At 53.3% G+C, this 19951-nt stretch overlaps 1 protein-coding gene across 3 annotated transcripts in view; it reads left to right on the top strand.

Annotated features, from left to right (window-relative positions):
- The window catches only part of SFXN5 (sideroflexin 5), a 127318-nt gene that overhangs the window by 58454 nt on the left and 48913 nt on the right, over window positions 1-19951 (top strand). For all 3 annotated transcript variants that reach the window (XM_019969935.2, XM_019969936.2, XM_070798433.1), the window contains exons 7-9: window positions 4933-4986; window positions 5954-6010; window positions 7352-7417. In XM_019969935.2, the coding sequence (XP_019825494.2) occupies window positions 4933-4986; window positions 5954-6010; window positions 7352-7417 (177 nt within the window). The remainder of the gene's footprint in view (window positions 1-4932; window positions 4987-5953; window positions 6011-7351; window positions 7418-19951) is intronic.

A 19951-nucleotide genomic window follows, 5' to 3' on the forward strand; every position in this document is an offset into this window, starting at 1 on the left:
CTGTGAAGGTCAGAGACATGAGAGAACAGCAAAGACTAGAAAAGAATGAGATAGAAGGAGAGGAACGATACTAACACCTAACACCTGGGGCGGGGGGGCAGCGCATGCTCCGTTCCAGACACCGTGCCTGATTCTTGCCATGCCTCACTTCTCCTGGTCATCCAGAGACGTACCACGACCATCCCCATTTAACAGATGAAAAAACAGAGGCACAAAGACCTCAAGTTACTTGTGCGTGGTCACACAGCCACTACATATAAGGACCAGAATTGGAGTCCAGCTCCTCCCACCACCAGAGCCTGAGCACTGGTCACGAGGGCCTGTGGCCGGCCACCCAAGGGGAAGAGGAAGCAAAGGCAGACAGATGTGCAGAGAGGACAGCTGCCAGGGGGCGGGAGCCGTGGAGGGGACCCCAGTCGTGTTATGAACTATAAATGGGAGCAAAGATAGGATGTGCGATTTGGCCGAGGTCCTGCGACAAGATAGGGTGCAGGCTGGGAATTCTGGCTGTCGGCTCTCCTTCATGTTCCCTGGTCCCAGCCGCTTTCTGGGCTCTCTACCCGCTGAGCGGCCACACTGAAGCATCTCCGTCTTGGAAGAGGTGCCATCCACTGGCATTGAAGCCGGCGGACTGGCTCCCTCTCTCTATTCATCTCTTTCCTCCTTTCCCCTGCCGTGTTCTGGAAAGGGCAGCGTGAGGGAATGTGGGCAGGTTGCACCAGAGATATACATCTGAGAACTGAAGGAACATTTATTTTTAATTTAGACTTAAAAAGAAAAAAGGAAGTTATAAAATATCTGCTCTTGCTCCTGGGATTGTGCAGATGGTGCTGCGTGTTGCCTAATAGGGAGCGGGGCTGGCACCGCATGCTTGCGGCCCCACCAGCCACGGTAGGAACCTGGAAGGCGGGTCCCGGTTCCTCTTGCCTCGGCCTCAGATGGCTCCCTTGCGTCCCCTTTGGCCAGTGTGGCTTGGTGTTCTGCTGCCTTCTCACCTCACCCTCCCTGGACTCCCATCTGCTGATTGCCTGAACCGCCTCCAATGAAGCTCATCTCTCAGCTGTTCCTGCTCCCAGGAGCACATGCATGCACACCTCAGCTCCAGCCTACCACCTCCTTTGGCAGATAACCAGACCTCTCTTTTCCTCACCTCCTGCTTGGATGTGAGAACTTATCAGTTTTACACACATCTAAATACCTGTTTAAACCATCTAGTCATTTCCATGCCCAGGAGTTATAGAAGACATCCCCATACATTTTCCTGTTTGGTCTTTGTGTTTATTGTGGTTCGATGCTATATATTCAACTCTTCTGGTAGGCTCCTCCGGAAGCTGATGGAGCTCAGTGCATAGAAGATGCTCGAAAATGGGCATATAAGATGACTTTTCCCTTGTACTCAGGCAGCTGAGCTTTGAGAAGGAAGCCCTAGAGAGGTGGGGCTCCCAAGCCAGAAATCAAGAGACCTGACTCCCTCTAGCTTGCTTTGAAGCCTCTGGCAGATCACTGAATTTGTCTAAGCCTCAGTTGCCCCATTTGTAGAATATAGAAAGTAATCTTTATTTTGTTCGGACCCCAAAGTGATAATAAAGATCTTGAAAGTGACATAAGGAAAAATGCTTGGTGAAATCAATCGATTAATTTATCTCTTTAAGAAAGTGTGCCAAGGCACAGGTGCCCAGCCTGTGCAGGAGTTTGGGACAGGAGTCTGGTCAGATTGGCCAACCAGATGAAAACCGCACTGGTTACACTGTGTGTGTGTGTGTGTGTATGTGTGTGTGTGTGTGTGTGTGTGTGTATTGCATAGACTGGGTACTAATTTGCTTTAGTTTAGATTTATCCATGGGATTTTCCAGGCAAGAGTACTGGAGTGGGGTGCCACTGGAGAAGGCAATGGCACCCCGCTCCAGTACTCTTGCCTGGAAAATCCCATGGATGGAGGAGCCTGGTAGGCTGCAGTCCATGGGGTCGCTATGAGCCTGACATGACTGAGCGACTTCACTTTAACTTTTCACTTTTCACTCATTGGAGAAGGAAATGGCAACCCACTCCAGTGTTCTTGCCTGGAGAATCCCAGGGATGGCGGAGCCTGATGGTGGGCTGCCGTCTATGGGGTCGCACAGAGTTGGACACGACTGAAGTGACTTAGCAGGTTTGTTCTGAAAAATAACTCAATATCACATAAAAAAGGCATGCCATAGAAAAAACAAGTAAGTTGAAAATGAGACAAAAGGAAAGTTAGAGAAGAAAAGATAAAATAAAGGTATAAGTCCAGCTTCACACAAGACACATGCAGTGTGGTCTGTCTCCTTGGCAGATGTGGGTTGTGGAGACCCAGCCTGGACATCTTGACAGTCAGTGCAAAGAGGGACACAGTTGGATGCCCTGTGTCTGTGAGATAGATGCAAACCAGACGTTCAGAAGTATAAATTTCTGATCCTGAAACCAGAAAATTTCCTCCAAGAGGATTCATAAAGGGGACCAATGTAATGGACAGTGAGTGTCCTGGACAACAGCTGTCTGGTAAATACAGTGAGTCCCATGGACCACATCTTATGATGGTCCTGGTGACCCAAGAGCAGTTCAGGAGGTGCAAAGGGAACCGAGGGGGAGAATGCAATGTAGTTCATAACACACCTGTGTTATGTAAACCAGTGGGTTAAGGGAATGTGTTTCCCAACAGTGGAAAATAGCTTTTATTTCCTTGGGCTTCAGGAGGCCGGCAGACACACACATACGTACATGTACATCCCAGGGCAGGAGAATGCACACACACACACACACACACACACACACACACACATGCATACCACACACTCGTGGGCTCACTTGTCTGCCCAGCTTTGGCCTCTCTAGGCTCAGCTTCCTCGTTATGGTCTGGCTCCTGCCTAGGGCACTAGGAGGAGACCCTGGGTCCCCTGGGGTTCCTTCTTGGCAGGACTGGTGGGAAAATTCCCTTTTACAGACAAAGGAACCATCTGTATTGGCTTCATACCTACTACTTGGACTCTGGGAATAGAATTTAAGTTGAGATAGGAAATCCAAGGTCACCTCTTCACCCTACAGGGAAGAAAGCTAGAACCCCAAAGGGGCAAGCCTTCTGCTGGAGACCACACCGGAATAGAGCCAAAGCTGAGACCCCAGGTCCCTGATTCTCACTCCAGCACCCTAAGCTGTCATTGTGAAGAAAAATCGAGTTGGGATCTTACTTGGGGGAGAAAAATATCATAAGACAATCCTTCATTGGTGCTATGGAATGGCTTTACATTATATAATTTTATTCAAACTGATATGGGCCAATAAATATAAATGTGTATGCATTTCACTGTTTTAAAACATTTTAATGTTTAAAACATGATTTACTAATGCTGCTAAGGATGTCTAGAATTTGATTTACTGCATAGAATTGAATGTTTATACTTGTTCCTTACAGAAATTCTTGCCAAAGAGCCATTTTATCTACAGGAATAATAAATAAGTCAATATGTGGATGGCTGTGCACATTTTTTCCATATGCAGCAGCACTTGGTAGATGTTATTTTTCACACAAGCACTCAAAAGGTAAATCTCACAGACACACATGAATCCTTGAAGTCTAAGATGTGGTCAGTGTCAAGATCAGGCAATTAATCTGGACATAAACCAAAAGAATAAAGTCATTGGGTCTAGGTCTTAGGTGATATTTGGGCTTTGGGAATAATGGGTCCACACTTAACGTAACCAGACTTGGTCATATGTATGTATTTATTCATTCATTCACACATTCAACAAATACTTATTAGACATCTATGTTTCATTCAATAGCCTAAATATAGTGTAGGTTTTGCTTCATGGGGGCCCAGAGATAATATATAAATTTCCCTACTTGTGTTGTTAAAACACTTAAGGCCTTTAAATATGGAGCTTCCCAAGTGGACCAGTGGTAAAGAATCCGCCTGCCAATTCAGGAGATGTGGGTTCGATCCCTGGGTTGGGAAGATCCCCTGCAGGAGGAAATGGCAATCCACTCAAGTATTCTCGCTTAGAAAATTCCATGGACAGAGGAGTTTGGTGGGATACAGTCAATGGGGTCTCAAAGAGTCAGACACGACTGAGCACACACCCTTTCAGTTCAGTTCAGTTCAGTTGCTCAGTCGTGTCTGACTCCTTGTGACCCCATGAATCGCAGCATGCCAGGCCTCCCTGTCCATCACCAACTCCTGGAGTTCCCCCAAACTCATGTCCATCGAGTTGCTGATGCCATCCAGCCGTCTCATCCTCTGTCGTCCCCTTCTCCTCCTACCCCCAATCCCTCCCAGCAGCAGGGTCTTTTCCAATGAGGCAACTCTTCGCATGAGGTGGCCAAAGTACTGGAGTTTCAGCTTTAGCATCAGTCCTTCCATTGAACACCCAGGACTGATCTCCTTTAAAGCCTTTGAAATGAATATTATTGAGTCCTCACAAAAATTCTGTTGGACAGCTAGGGTGCGAAGAAGCCAGGTTAGCTGGGAGGAAGTAAAGGGGCTTGTTTTGTGTGTTCCTTTCTTTTTATTGTTCCCTTGGACACCAATTATGAAAATACACATGTCTGTTGTTAAAAAGAATACAGAAATACTCAAGAAGAATGTGAAGAAGTACTGACCTGCAGGGACATCTACGTGCTGTGCTAAAGATTTTTTTGATGCTTGGAGATATGTATATGTATGTGTATTTGTGTATATGATATATATGGTGAGGTTTTTTTCCCTTTATAAAAATGGGATTATGCTGTCATATAATTCTGCAACCATGGTTTCTTCATTGTATGTCAACTCACTTTGGGCACTGGTTTGTACAGATCAAGCACATCAGTTTGTATAGATCGAGCTCACTTTTGTTCGTGACTGTGTCCTTTTTCTTTGCTAAAGTATAGGGGGTTTCTTCTGCCTTCCTTAGCCTTTTCTTTCTCTCTCGTAGGTTGTTGGTCTTCTCTTGCCCAATCAGACATTGGCGTCCACTGTCTTCTGGCAGGTAACAGTTTCCCTGCGAACAGAAGGCTCCTGAGAGGGCACCCAACAAGTGCTGGTTCTAGTCCCCTTGTGGAAAGTTGCCCCATTCCGACTCCTCCCCAACCCGGAAGCCGCTGGGAGAAACCCCGGGACTTCGGTCCTGCTGAGCAGGTCCCAGCAGCCCTTGGGCCAGAGGGGATGAGGGCTGGCTTCACCTGGATGCTTGTTCCATGGCCAGTGACCTGAGGCCCTCAGCCTCATTTTGACATCAGCCTCATCCAAATCTATGGGGGAGGTAATCCACCCTCAGCCCTACGGTAGTGAGGTGGGTGAAAGAGCATTGCGGCCCCTGGTCTCTGCCCTTGGAGGCAGTCTGGGCTGTGGCTGTCTCAGAACAGTAGCTCTGTGTGTGTCTGTGTAGGCAAAGCAGGACAGGAAGAAAAACCTGTTAGTCTTCAGGAGAAAATGTCAGAGTCTTCCTGAAGGGGGGAAAAACTCCTAATAGAGTCCATGTCTAGGCTCTGCAGGCGGTGCGGGACACTGGGCTGCGGTATTCTGAAAGGGGCCCAAGGCTGCCAGCCGCTCCAGGGCCCTTCCAGAGTGATGTCTACCTTTGGTCCAGCCATCAATGTAAAAAGGATGATGCGACAGAGGCAGTGGGCCCATCTGGGGCCGTGGACCCTAGAATCCTGGGAGAGGGGCCCGGGTCTGGTCTGAGATGGACAGCTGGGTGGGATGGGGCCAGTGTCTTGGTTTGCCAGGAACTGAGGGGTCTCCCAGGAATGGGGCCTTTCGGTGCTGAAACCTGCATCATCCCGGCAAATCAGGATGGCTGGTCGCACTACCTTGGGGGGTGGATGGAGCCACCATGAATAGAGACCTGTGTCTTTCTGGAGGACTGTGGCTTCCCAGGGTCAGGCCTAGCTTCCAGGGAGGTGACCACAGCTCTCCTGACTTCTCCTCCCCCGCCCCTTCCCCTTGCCTTTCAGTGGCTGAACCAGAGCCACAACGCCTGTGTCAACTATGCAAACCGCAACGCTACCAAGGTGAGCATGGCAGACCATTGCCTGGCGGTGGGCTGCAGGCAGGGTGACCCTCTCCTCTCTGCCACGTGGCATGCCTCCATCAGGGCTGCTCCTCGGGGTTTTACTGCCAGCCCTTCCGGAGGGGCCCCACCAGGGAGGGGCTGTTCACCTAGCGTGACGAAGGCCCATCACTTGGGAGTGTGGTGCAGAAGGCAAAAGGGATAAGCCCCGCTGGTTTCTGAACATTTCTAGGGCAGCCCTTGGATCAGGACAGCATCAGCCACATGAGGACTGAATTCCTCTAAATCTGCCTCCAAGTTTGCCTGGAAGCAGCCCCGGTGCCCCCAAGATCGCTGGCTGCAAAGCTTTGTAAAGGGCTGCCTGTGAGGGTGAGGGGTCTGAGAGGACTAGCTTGTCCCCCTAAAGTGCCCTGCACTCCTGGATGAGCTCACAGCAGAGGCCCAGTCATCCTTCTCTTGGCGAGGAAGGGCTGGGCTCCTGGACTCCGCTGGCAAGGCTTTCTCTCCCCGTGTCAGTGCCCTACACTTCCGTCCAAAGGCACCAGAGGAGAGGAGAAGTCTAGGTCCCCTTGGGGACTTTCAGTCTGGGGAGGAGAGGGTCTGGGCACTTACAGCCTTGGTGGGGAGTGACAGGGGAGTCATGAGCTGGGATGAACGGAACAACTTCTGGGCCTGATTCTCTGGGAACATCGCCACCTTCTCCCATCTAAACCTTTGGCCCACGTCTCTCTCCGATGCTCCACACCTGGACAGCTCTGCTTGGCTGGCTCCCGTTCACCTTAGACCAAACATCTCCAGAATTGCTGTCGTAGCTCCTCAGCTCTCGCTTAATTTTGTGTGTCACAATTTGGGATCCACTTTCCCATAGAAATATGGAGCAACAGCCTCCTACTGGCCTGAAAGACCTGCGTGGTTGACGAGGCCTGTGAGAGCCAGTCAGGCTGTGGCCACCTCAACATTGCCATTTCCACTGAGAACGTACTCTGGGTGCCAAACAGCCCATTCGCAGCATTTAGCTTTCCTAACTGGATCTGCTTGCCCCAGCCATAAGTGACCTATTTTGGCCCTTGCTGTTTTCTACTTCCAGTCAAATGTCTGCCAAGGACTTTTCTAGAATAAGGCAGAAGAGCAGTGGGCCCTTTGGCGTCTCCCTGGACATAGCTGCCCCGTGTTTCCATGTGCGGAGCTGTGCTGAGGGAGGCATGGATCCCTTTGGCTCCCAGAGGCCTTCCTTTTCTCCTGCCCCTCAGGCTACTGGGCGGGAATGTCCCTCGTGGCTGAGGCTGTTTGCAAGGGTGGGAGTTTTGGGCACCCTGGGGTCCTGAAATTCTGTATCTTTCAGCCTTCACCTGCATCCAAATTCATCCAGGGCTACCTGGGAGCCGTCATCAGTGCCGTCTCCATTGCTGTGAGTAGCCCCCACCCCGCGCCATCCACGCCACCCTGCTGCTCTGTGGCTGTCCCCTCAGCATTTCGGCCCAGACCTTGTCTGAGGGTCAGGGTTGGGCAAGCAGCGCGGGAGGCAGAGGTTTCTGCGTGGGGGCTGTCAGGCAGAGGAAAGTAGACCATAGGTAGAGAAGGCGACGCTTTTGTAGAGGGAGAGCACAGGCTGGTGCTCCAGGTTCCGGAGAACAGGAGGGGAGGGGAGGCAGTGCCCGTCGGCCATGTGAAGGGCTGACAGGCCCGCCGGGGCAGGAAGCCTGCTCTAGGGGGATGTGTGTTTACCTGCCGCCTTCCTCAAAGGAAGCTCAGCAGTGTGGCTGATGCAGCAGTGAAGGGCCTCGCAATCCAGCCCCAAGACTGGTCCAGATGTCAGCTCCTCTTTAGTCTTTGCCTGTGTTCCCTGGGTCCCCTCTTGGTGGCCTTGGTCATGTGGTCACATGTCCAAGCCCTCCTGGAATTCTGTGAATTCCTCAAGACAGGGGCAATAGACTCATTTTGAATCCCACAGGGCTTTGAGAATACAGCAGGTACTAAGCAGGGGAGGTTTGTAGACTGACTATGTTAGATTGACTATCTGCCCAGTTGAAGGCAGAGGGCAGGTAACCCAGCGAAGGGCCTGAGCCAGAGCCAGAGTGAAGACCAGGCTCCCAAGACCTTGGCATGTTCATCCCACCCCTGCGCCTGTCTTTGGTCCTCTCTCCATCCTGGCTGGGTGGTCTCCCATAGCCCACTCCAGAGGGTAAGAGTCACTTTACAACTTCATTATTTTATTCATTACCCAATAAGTACAGGTAGTTGGCAAGAAAAATAATCAGGAAATGCAAAATTAAAAACATTTACACTTAATAAAAATTCGCATATACTCATCTTTTTGTAAAACCCACCTTTCCCATTGGAGAAGGCAATGGCACCCCACTCCAGTACTCTTGCCTGGAAAATCCCATGGACGGAGGAGCCTGGAAGGCTGCAGTCCATAGGGTCGCTAAGAGTCGGACACGACTGAGCAATTTCACTTTCACTTTTCACTTTCACGCATTGGAGAAGGAAATGGCAACCCACGCCAGTGTTCTTGGCTGAAGAATCCCAGGGACGGGGGAGCCTGGTGGGCTGCTGTCTATGGGGTCGCACAGAGTCGGACACGACTGAAGCGACTTAGCAGCAGCCACAGTAGCATCTTTCCCAAGTCTTTAAATAAATGTAGTGGTCCACACCCGTGTACTGACCCACTGGTATGGGTGATGCCCATATGGTATTGTGGTGATACCACACACCACCATTTATTTCACCGTTCTCCAAAACAGGGATTTGTGGCTGTACTGAGATGGCCTCATTTACTCTGTTCCCACGTGGACCAGGCTCACTTCCAAATACCTGTTAAGAGTGGGGGCGGGGGTCCCCACTTCATGCCCAAGATCCCTCTCTTTTCCTTACGTCTTACCCAAGCATGAAGCCAAAATTGCCAGATCCATTTAGATCACTCATTAAGAGGCTGCTAACCCACCCTGGTGGTCCTGCAACCCAGCATGGGACTTCATATCTTTGAGGGTCATACTAATTGGGATCTTTGATTCTGGGGGTTGCTGGTCAGGGTCAGGGGACCTTGTGAGAGAGGAGAAGGGACTCTGTCACCTTCCTCCGGCTCCTTATGATACACGGGGCCCATGGCTGTGCCTGTTTTAGTGGCTTGAAAATCCCAAGTTCCTTCTTTGAGACGTAAGGGGATGTAAGGGGAGGTGGGGAGGAGCCAGGAGGAGGAAGCCACACGGGGAGTGGCCTGGGCTGGGTTGGGCTGTAGTGCAAGGGGCTCACTGTCCCGGGGGACAGCCCTCTCCAGCAGGCCTGGGGCTGCAGGGATGGGGACATGGCTTCTTCCCAGGGCTCCGGGCTCTCTGCACCCCCAGTCCTCACTGCCCCACCCTTGCAGCCCTCAGTCATTCCATCCCAACTTTGTAGGGCCGGATCCAGCCCAGATTGTGGGGTGAGGGTTCTGACGCCCAAGCTGCAGAGTTCCTGGGGACTTAGGGCCCTCCAGGCTTGCAGAGCCAGGGCCTTACTCACAGGGGATGGGGCCTTGTGCTGGGCTGTCACAGCCCCCAGGGGGTGTACCTGTGCTGGGGACACCCTCCTTCCCCTCCCCTCCTAGCTGCAGAGCCCCTGGAGGAGGTGTTCCCTCTATGCCAGCCCCAAGTCCTAGAAACTTATGTCTTTCTCATACACTCACTCAGTTACACCCCATGTCCTGTCCTCTCATCATTCTGCTGGATTTCACATTTACCAGGGACAGGGACAGGCCCCGTGTCTTCTCCCCCACAGAGCGGGGTGCGGAGCAGTGCTCCATGATCACTTGTTATTAGGTTGCTGACCCATGGTTGGCTTTGGAGGCCCCTCTGTGCTCCACCCGCCAGCGGCTTGTCCCCCCGCCTGACGTCTGCGCACAGTTAGGGTCTAACTCCAGCAGATGGAGTGGAGTTTCTGACTTGGAAAATTTGCAGCTTGCTTGCTTTTCTTTTGTGTGTGTAAATCATGAAACCTCCAAAGAAAGAGGCTTTATTTTATTTTCCTTTTCCCTTGTTCTTTGGAAGCCCAGGCCTCGAGGCCTCATTAACTGATCTCTGCTTCAATTAGTGACAAATCCACCCCTCTCCCTCCTGCCCCAGGGTGAGCCTGTTAGGAGGAGATGACCTGCAAACAAGTGTCACGGCCCCAGTGGTTGGCCCAGTTCTGGCATTAATTAAAGTGAGTCCTACAAGCAGGCGGCATGGATGAGGGCTGACAAGCCAAGGGCAGATCCCAGAGACTGAGGACCTGCTGAGTCAAGGCCAGGCCCTGTGAGTCCAGCCCTCTCTCCGGACCTGGGACAGCCCGTTTCCCCTCTCAGAAGAGCCCCTGACCTTGGGCAGCAGCCCCAAGAATCAGTCCCCACTGTGCACCCCCTAACTGCAGTCTCCTACTGGTGGCAGGACCACCAGTGGGGGGGTTAGCAGCCTTTTGGTGAACCCTCTAAATAGATCTGGCAATGTCTGTCTTCTTACTCGGGAATAAAAAAGAAATTTCGTCTTAAGTTATTTTTGAAATCTAGCAGTTTGCTGTCTTTTAACAAAGGAAGTTCTGTCAGTGCTCGCTGTGCTTCAGTTCGGGTGTTTGTGTTGAGCGTTTCTGTGGTCACCCCCACCGAGTCCTGGCTACCGGAGGGAGACCCAGTCATTCCCTTCAGGAGTGCAGGAGTGCCAGGCACTTCGCCAGTGCTGGGGGATGGCACAGACCCGTGTGACCTTTAAGGTGCTTCGAGGGGAAGAAGCTGAGGATATTCTGTGGTGTCACCATGATTATGATAAAAGTGATTTGGTGGGAAGGACCCTGTCCTAATTCACACAGGGCTGACTCTTATAAGACAGGCTGGAAGGTGAGGGCAGGGCTGACTTGTAAGACAGGCTGCAGAGGTGAGGGCAGGGCTGGCTCTTATAAGACAGGCTGGAGGACAAGGGCAGGGCTGGCTCTTGTAAGACAGGCTGGAGGGTGAGGGCAGGGCTGACTTGTAAGACAGGCTGGAGGGTGAGGGCAGGGCTGACTGGGGGGTGAGGGCAGGGCTGACTTGTAAGACAGGCTGGAGGGTGAGGGCAGGGCTGGCTCTTGTAAGACAGGCTGGAGGGTGAGGGCAGGGCTGGCTCTTTTAAGACAGGCTGGAGGGTGAGGGCAGGCCTGGGTGCTCCAGAAAGAGGGCACAGCGCCCAAAGGGGCACCAGGAGAAGGAGAGCAGGACAGACTCCGGAAGCTGTCTGGAATGAGCATGGCTGCCGTAGAAGGAGTGATGGTGATGGGGGGACCATGAAGTGGGCGGGGGTGGGGCAGCAAGGGGCGGCCGTGAATCACCATGAGTGCCTTGTCAGTCGTGAGGAGAGCCCTGCCAGGAACCCCTGCCTGGGCTCAGGGGCCTGGGGCATTGCAGAGGGTGTGGACAGAAGAGGGTTGGAGGGAAAGTTGTGAGCGGTTGGCAGGGCAGTAGGTGGACCACCTGTCTGGACACGGGGTCCTGGTTAAGAGTGGACTTGGGGCCAGAGAGGAAGGCGCAGGGCTAAAGGCTCATGTGAACAGTCAGGAGCTGGATGGCAGAGCCAGAGGATGAGCGTCGCTTCATGCCTGATCCTCAAACTCTTCACCTTCAGCCAGGTCTTCGCTGGTCAAAGGCTTTCCCTGTTGGAGAAATGCTGACCTCTATTCCTAAAGGGCCTGGGCCCTGGAGGGTCCCTTCTGTATGCTGCTAAGTCACTTCAGTCATGTCCGACTCTGTGTGACCCCATAGACGTCAACCCACCAGGCTCTCCTGCCCCTGGGATTCTCCAGGCAAGAACACTGGGGTGGGTTGCCATTTCCTTCAATGCATGAAAGTGAAAAGTGAAAGTGAAGTCGCTCAGTCGTGTCTGACTCTTAGCGACCCCATGGACTGCAGCCAACCAGGCTCCTCCGTCCATGGAATTTTCCAGGCAAGAGTACTGGAGTGGGGTGCCATTGCCTTCTGTATAGGATGCAGTGATTGTTAACCTAGACAGTGGGCACAAGGAGGTATCCCGGGGGTGCCTGGGCTGAGCCCCACCCCTCCCAGTTCCCCTTGCTTACTGGAGCTCCGTGCCCCCCTGGTAGTCAGACTGGCAAGTAATCATAGTGGGTAACACTTATGGAATGCCTTCAACTTGCCAGGCATCTCCTAAGTCACACCCTAAGCTACACCCTGGACCATGGAGGACACCCTGAGCTACAGCTCAAGCACAGAGTGAGCCAGGTGTAGTCTTGCAGAACGCCCAGGAACCAAGTATGCAGGCGGGTAGAGTGCAACCCCTTGTTACACTTAAAGAGCCCCTCAAAATTTTTGTTGCAGTCCCCTCTGGTCTCAGAGCACCTGGGAGATACTTGTCTACCAGGGGGCAGGGTAAGAGTCCTCCAGTGGGGAGCCAACAGCACAGCTTGACTTTTCCAACCTCCCTACACCACAGGGAGGCAGGAAGGAAAAAGTGGCTTTAGTCAGTAAAATAGTGTCTGTCCTTGACTTGGCTTCTGTGCCTCAGTGTCTTCATCAGCGTCCTCAGCAGGTGCCTTCAGCGGTCCAGGGTGTAGCTCCGGGTGTCCTCATGGTCCAGGATGTAGCTTCAGGTGTCTTCATGGTCCAGGGTGTAGCTCCAGGTGCCCTCTGCAGTCCAGGGTGTAGCTCTGGGTGTCCTCATGGTCCAGGGTGTAGGTCAGAGTGTCCTCTGTAATCCAGGGCGTAGCTCTGGGTGTCCTCTGTGGTCCAAGGTGTAGCTCAGGATGTCCTCTGTGGTCCAGGGTGTAGCTTTGGGTGTCCTCTGCGGTCCACAGTGTAGCTCTGGTGTCCTCTGTGGTTCAGGGTATAGCTCAGGGTGTCCGCATGGTCCAGGGTGTAGGTCAGGGTGTCCTCATGGTCCAGGGTGTAGGTCAGGGTGTGCTGTATGGTCCCGGGTGTAGCTTCAGGTGTCTTCATGGTCCAGGGTGTAGGTCAGGGTTTGCTCTGGTCCAGGGTGTAGGTCAGGGTGTCCTCATGGTCCAGGGTGTAGGTCAGGGTGTGCTGTATGGTCCAGGGTGTAGCTTCAGGTGTCTTCATGGTCCAGGTTGTAACTCTGGGTGTTCTCATGGTCCAGGGTGTAGATCAGGGTGTGCTCTGCAGTCCAGGTTGTAGCTTCAGGTGTCTTCATGGTCCAGAGTGTAGGTCAGGGTGTGCTCTGTGGTCCAGGATGTAGCTCCGGGTGTCCTCATGGTCCAGGGTGTAGCTCAGGGTGTGCTCTGTGGTCCAGGGTAAGCTCAGGGTGTCCTCTGTGGTCCAGAGTATAGCTCAGGGTGTCCTCTGTGGTCCAAGGTGTAGCTCAGGGTGTGCTCTGTGGTCCAGGGTAAGCTCAGAGTGTCCTCTGTGGTCCAGGGTGTAGCTCAGGGTGTCCTCTGTGGTCCAGGGTGTAGCTCAGGGTGTCCTCTGTGGTCCAGGGTGTAGCTCTGGGTGTCCTCTGTGGTCCAGGGTGTAGCTCAGGGTGTGCTCTGTGGTCCAGGGTGTAGCTCAGGGTGTCCTCTGTGGTCCAGGGTGTAGCTCAGGGTATAACTCTAGGTGTCCTCTGTGGTCCAGGGTGTGGCTCTGGGTGTCCTCTGTGGTCCAGGGTGTAGCTCAGGGTGTAGCTCTGGGTGTCCTCTGTGGTCCAGGGTGTAGCTCAGGGTGTAGCTCTGGGTGTCCTCTGTGGTCCAGGGTGTAGCTCTGGGTGTCCTCTGTGGTCCAGGGTGTAGCTCTGGGTGTAGCTCTGGGTGTCCTCTGTGGTCCATGGTGTAGCCCAGGGTGTCCTCTGTCGTCCAGGGTGTAGCTCAGGGTGTCCTCTGAGGTCCAGGGTGTAGCTCAGGGTGTCCTCTGTGGTCCCGTGTGTAGCTCTGGGTGTCCTCTGTGGTCCAGGGTGTAGCTCTGGGTGTCCTCTGTGGTCCTGTGTGTAGCTCAGGGTGTCCTCTGTGGTCCAGGGCATAGCTCAGGGTGTCCTCTGAGGTCCAGGGTGTAGCTCTGGTTGTCCTCTGCAGTCCAGGGTGTAGCTCTGGGTGTAGCTCAGGATGTCCTCATGGTCCAGAGTGTAGCTTAGGGTATGATCTGCGATCCAGGGTATAGCTCTGGGTGTCCTCTGTGGTCCAGGGTGTAGCTCAGGCCCAGATACTCTTCTCTGAGCCTGTTGGAGTTAGGAGACCAACAGCCTGGGAATCCAGACCAGACTCTTGCCTCTCTTCTGTCACTCTGTGTGGCTTCCAGGTTGGAGGGCCCATTGTATGGACCCTGTATCAGAATCTGAAGTGTTCTGGAAGCCTGCAGATGGTGATGCTGGCAGGGACAAGTCTGACGCAGATATTGGCTCCACATCTATCCTGGGGAGGACAAGTTGTTGTCCCTTCCTAGACAGAAGGGGTCTGATATAACTGGTTTTCCAGCAAGTGGCCAGCAGGTTCCTGTGGGGCATGGTTCAGGGGTCAGTGTTGGTCACTATTGCTAGCAAAGAAGCTACACAGCTGTGGCTGGAGCTGACTGGTATTTGAACCTGTGCACAACTCTGTCCTGGCCACCTTGGCCCTTTGCTCCTGAACGTGTTGCCAAGAAACAGCCTGATTGGGGTTGCAGGACAAACTGACCTCCATAGAGGCTCAGGGTCCACTGCTTGCTATCAAGATTTTATTCTATTGAATCAATGCACGCCCTCTGGTGGGCAATTTTGGTACCTCAGCTATTCCTTGACCTGTTCCAGCCGTTGCTCCACCAGGGCCCGCAGAAACCCCTGACCACTTCGTTGCTGTTGTTCAGTCACTCAGTGGTGTCCGACTCTTTGCGACCCCATGGACTGAAGCACGCCAGGCTTCCCTGTCCTTCACCGTCTTCCAGAGCTTGCTCAAACTCATGTCCATTGAGTTGGTGATCCATCCAACTATCTCATCCTCTGTCATCCCCTTCTTCTCCTCCCTTCAACCTTTCCCAACATCAGGGTCTTTTCCAATGAGTCAGCCCTTCCCATCAAGTGGCCAAAGTATTGGAGCTTCAGCTTCAGTATCAGTCCTTCCAATGAATGTTCAGGGTTGATTTGCTTTTGAATTGACTGATTTGATCTTGCAGTCCAAGGGACTCTCAAGAGTCTTCTCCAACACCATAGTTCAAAAGCAACAATTCTTGAGCGCTCAGCCTTCTTTATGGTCCAACTGTCATACTTGGTTGTACGACCACTTGGTTATTTTATTATCCACCACCCAGAAGTAGATCCTAAATTCTGACCTCATGCCATCCCTCCTTTCAGACATGCCCCGTCTATTGTCCTCCAGGGTGCCTTGGACCCTTATGGCAGGTGCCGTTAGTCTGCAGAACTGGCTGCAGACAACCTGGTATTTCATGTTTCTGCAGCCTGCAGAGTCCCCCTCCCTTCTTACCTGGCTGCCTCCTACCCTCCCTAAGGGCTCAGTTGGGCATCCCCTTTCTCAGAAACCTTCATATCCCTGGGGGAGGGGGCATGCCCCCTCAAAGCCCCTCCTCCTGGCAGAGTGGATATACCATCCACTCAGGTGGTCTTAGACCTGCAGGTGCACCTGGCCCCATAGAGCTGTGTTTGCCGAGGTGGACAGCAGTGGCTGCACAAGGCAAGTCTCATTTGCGGCTCTTTTTTTTTTTTTCTCTGCTTCAGAAATCAGTCACTTGATTTATCTAGAAACATTTATGAAGCACCTACTCATTTCATCAGGCACCAGAAATTCCATGAAGAAAAAGAGTGTACACAAGCCCTGTGCCCAGCACTTTAGGGCCTATGGGGAGAGACGGATGTTTAGTAAAGTGTCCACAGATAAAAATATTTCCATATAATTCTGTTTTAAATAATACACACGTGTTACTTTGATTCCCAACATTTTAAGAAGTAAATGAATGTACTTAGGGACTGTGATAGGTATGTGGAAAGAAGAGCTCCAGGTTTTGTGAGAGGCTGTAAAAGGGGAGCCCTGAGTGAAGAGGAGGCCTCTCTGAGGGCCTGATGTTCAAGCGGAAAAGTGAGGAAGCCGAAAGAGGGCAGGGCTTGCGAGAAAAGGTGGGAGAGAAGGAGGGAGGGAACTGGCTCATTGGAGGAGCAGGGCGGGGCTGAGGTTACTGGAGCCTTGCAAGCATGGCCAGGTGGTCAGGTAGGGCCGTGTGGGGCTTAAATGCAGTGAAACCACTGAGAGACTTAAGTGTGTTGATTCCACTCTGGCTGCTGTGGATTAGAAGGGTCAAGAGTGCAAATTGGGAGCCCAGTTAGGAGGTGGGCAGTTGTCCAGGGAGAAGTGATGGGTGTTTGAGCTAAATGGTGGGAGCAGAGAGAGAGAGAAATAGCTGTACTTAAGACACCCAGCAGACAGAGCTGGGTGTCGGGTAGCAGAGGCTCCTGTCTAGGTAGACCCCTAAGATTCTGGCTTGAAGAGCTGAGCTGGGAATGGGAGAAGCAGACAGGATGTGGGTGAGGAAGATCAAGATGACCCTCATTTGCTGTGTGTGCAGGTGGAGTGCCTGAAGCTCATGGAGATAGAGGCATCCTGCAGGGGGTCAGCTATGTGGGCTGGAGTGGAGGACACAGGCATTGTTCCAATCCCTCCGGTGTCTCATCTCTGGCCTCGCAGAAGCTAGGCTGGTGTTGGCCTGGAAGCCCCCTCCTACTCAAGGAGACAGTTATCAGCTGTGTTCCCCGAAGACACTGAAGGTCTTGGGACGCGGGTCTCCCACCCCTCCCCAGTTCTTGGTGCCGGTCAGCATTTATCTCCACTGTGGGGGTTTGCCAGACTTCCCTCCTTCCCCTCCTGCGCTCTCAGCTGCCCATGGCAAATCCAGCCTCCTGGGAGCAGAGCTTGGAGAGAGGTAGGTCCCCTGCTCTCTCAGCCCAACCTGCTGTCCACGGGTCCTGGGCTCTGGCTTCTCCCAGGCCCCCTGCGGCTGGCCCCATGGGGAATTCTTATACAAAATCCCCATCCTATTTGTGCTCCCCTCCACCAAAATGGAGCCCCTGTTTGGTTAATTTCTATTTTGTGGTTTATCTGGAGGCTGTTAAAACAAACCCTGGGGGACCCTCAGCAGTGACTGTTCCATATCTCATTATCTTTCCCAAACCCGATTATTAGCTCAGATTTTTCTGATCGCTAGCTGCTGTTCGTGATGAGTTGTGTGCCATTAATGCCAGCTGGTTCCCTTAAACAGGACCCACCATGCCAGGGAAAGTGAGCTGGCATTCAGAGCCATCAGCCACTTGGCTTTTTAATTTTAATGGGCTCTACCAAATGTTCCAGGCCAAAGGGTCCCCGAGGAACCAGAACAGACGGGCTCCCAACCCCTAGTCTGCAGCCCACCCTGGTTCCTTCCCAGACTGTGGCCATCCTGATTGCTGGGACAATAAGGTCTGGGTCGAGGCCTCACCTGTATTCATGCCTTCTTGCCACCAGGCCCATCCTCGATGAGTGGTCAGAGTGACTTCATGGGTTCCTAGCGAGCTTGCAACTACATATACCAAAGCTCTCTGGTCCCAGCCCCCTCCCTGGGGGAGACAGGCTGGGTCACCATTCTGAGCTGTGCTAATCCTAGCCTCTGGGAAGCACCGTCAGCTGGTCAGCCAAGTGTGGGGAAGGGTTGAGGGAGCAGGCAAGTCTGAGTGTTTGCTCCAGCCAGTGGCCCCTATTCCTTCCTGCCCTCCCCCACCGCCAGCCCGGCCTGTCCCCAGAAGGCTGCCTCGGGAAGGGCTCCAGCTCCCTGCTGGCTTCTCCTGCTCCCCATTCCTCCAGCACTCCCTGCGTCTTTCCAAACAAATGCAGAGGGTTTTGAACCCAGACCCTCAGTTTTCTAGCTGCCAGGTTTAAGAGGTGGCTCAGGGGCCCCGTCTTCTCTACTTGCAGCTGCCTTCCGCTCACCTGGGCCTCAGCCCAGGTCTCTTCAGGGAGGCTTTTGCGCTATAGACAGCCAGTCTGAAATGGCTTGTGGTCATTTAAAAAAATGGCCTGTCAGACATTCCTGACTGAGATAGAAGACAATTGGAAAGAAAATAGCACCGTGGCCAAGAGCAAAGCTTTGGAATTAGCAGACTGTGGATTTGAGTCCTAGCGTTACCTAGGACATCTTTGAGCAAAGTTACTTCACCTCTCTGAATCTGCCTGAACTTCCCTGAATCCTTTCAAGAGCAACATGCCCTGTCTCTAAGGCTGGCAGTGGGGATTGGAGTAAGATGTTTCATGTGATGCGCTCAGCACTTGGCCTGGTATCTCCACTTGCCCCTTTCCTCCTTCTTACTCATCGCTTATGTCTGCCTGTGTCCTCCTTCTAGACTGGCATTCTGTAAGAACATATCCCCTGGTATTTTGGAGGGCTTGGGGGTGACCATTTCTGAGTCACCAAAATAGTCACTTGCTGTTTGAGAGTGGGGAGACCTGGCCTTGGTGAGTTCCCTCTGTGTAGCAGGGTTGCGGGGCCCAGGGTGGGCTGGCATCCCCTCAGCCTACCCACCTGCACTGCCCTGCCCGCTAAGTGCGTCCAAGCTGCCGTGCGTCTCCCTGCCTCTCCTTGAGCAGACAGAGAGGACAAGAATTGGACTCTGACCACCAGCTGGAGGCTTCAAATGGAAGCCAGGCCCCCGAGAGCCCAAGCTGGGTTTGCCTGGCAGCACTCTGGCTCCTGGTGTGGGGTCTCGGGCTGCCCACGGCTGGTGGGCTGGCACTTGCTCTCTTCCCAGGTCTTACAGTTGCAGCCTGGTCTGGGCCATTTGCACCAGGCCATGGCTTGATTTGATTGCTGTGGCATCCACCCTGATGCCCTGGAGGCCTTCCCAAGGCTCTGCCTCTCCCCGACAACCCAGAAGGTGGAGGCCAGAGCCAGGACTGCGGGTGCAGGGTGGCCTGCTGAGCCGCCGGGTGTACCAGACAGAGAGCAGGCTGTCCGTGGTCCTGTCAGGCCAGGAGGCCCCCAGGGGAGGCCTGGCTGTGGCCTCAGTTTGGGGGAGCAGAGGCTTCTACACACCCTTCATCTAGGCCACAGGCTCCTCTTTTGTCTCCCGGTGTCTGTGCTCATGCTTGTCTTCCCACCGGAGTCCTCCCCAGCCCAATCCCCCCTTCTCCAGGATGCTCCTCCTCCAGCTGTTGCTGGTCTCTCCATCCATCCACTTGTTTGTTGGTTTCTTGCATTTATTCCTCAGCCACTGCTTTGCTGAGCCTGTATTATGTGCCCAGACATCCGAAGGTAAGGAAGGTGCAGTCCCTCCCCCTCAGTCTGGCCGGGGCGCCAGGCTCACAGACTCACAGGGTAGTGAGTGCTGGGGACGAGGGGAGTGATGTGCGAGGGAGCGACTTTCTGCTGGGAGAGGTGACGTCACTCCTACCTAGATTCTTTCACTGAGGCCTCTTATGTGCCAGGCTCATGCCAGGCACTATGCGTACGTTCTCACAGCAGCCCTGGGTGCTGTCAGATGTTATCATCCCTTTTTACAGACAAGGAAGCCGAGGCAGACAAAGGTTAAATGACTCCCAGTGTCAGTGACACGGGAGGTGGAGTGCAGAGGTGGGCCTTACAGGACAGGCGGGGACTGAGCAGAGGAAGGAGGGAGTTCGGGGCACAGGGACCAGCACGGGCAAAGGCTCTGAGGTGGGAGACGCAGATGGTGTTGGTCACCAGCCGACTGGATCGTGGAGAGAGAGAAGGGGGTGCTGGAGGAGTGGGAAGGGAGGTTATGAAGGCCACGACTGCTGCATGGAGATGGCAGTTCTTTCACAGGCCATGGGGAGGTGGATATGATTGAACCTGTGTTCTAGGAAGATGAGGCTCAGTGTAGGGGGTGGACTGGAGTTGGGAGTGCCCATGGAAAAGGCAAGGCAGGCCCAGGTGCCCCGGCCTGAGTGAAGGGAGCTAGAGTCTGAAGGTGGTCACTGAGCCCAGGATATCCACTGAGCCCCCATCCTGCTCTGGGCGGCTCTGCTTAGCTCTCCAGTCACCTATGGGTCT

The sequence above is a fragment of the Bos indicus genome, chromosome 11, assembly GCF_029378745.1.
Source record: "Bos indicus isolate NIAB-ARS_2022 breed Sahiwal x Tharparkar chromosome 11, NIAB-ARS_B.indTharparkar_mat_pri_1.0, whole genome shotgun sequence".
In the NCBI taxonomy this organism is placed as follows: domain Eukaryota; kingdom Metazoa; phylum Chordata; class Mammalia; order Artiodactyla; family Bovidae; genus Bos; species Bos indicus.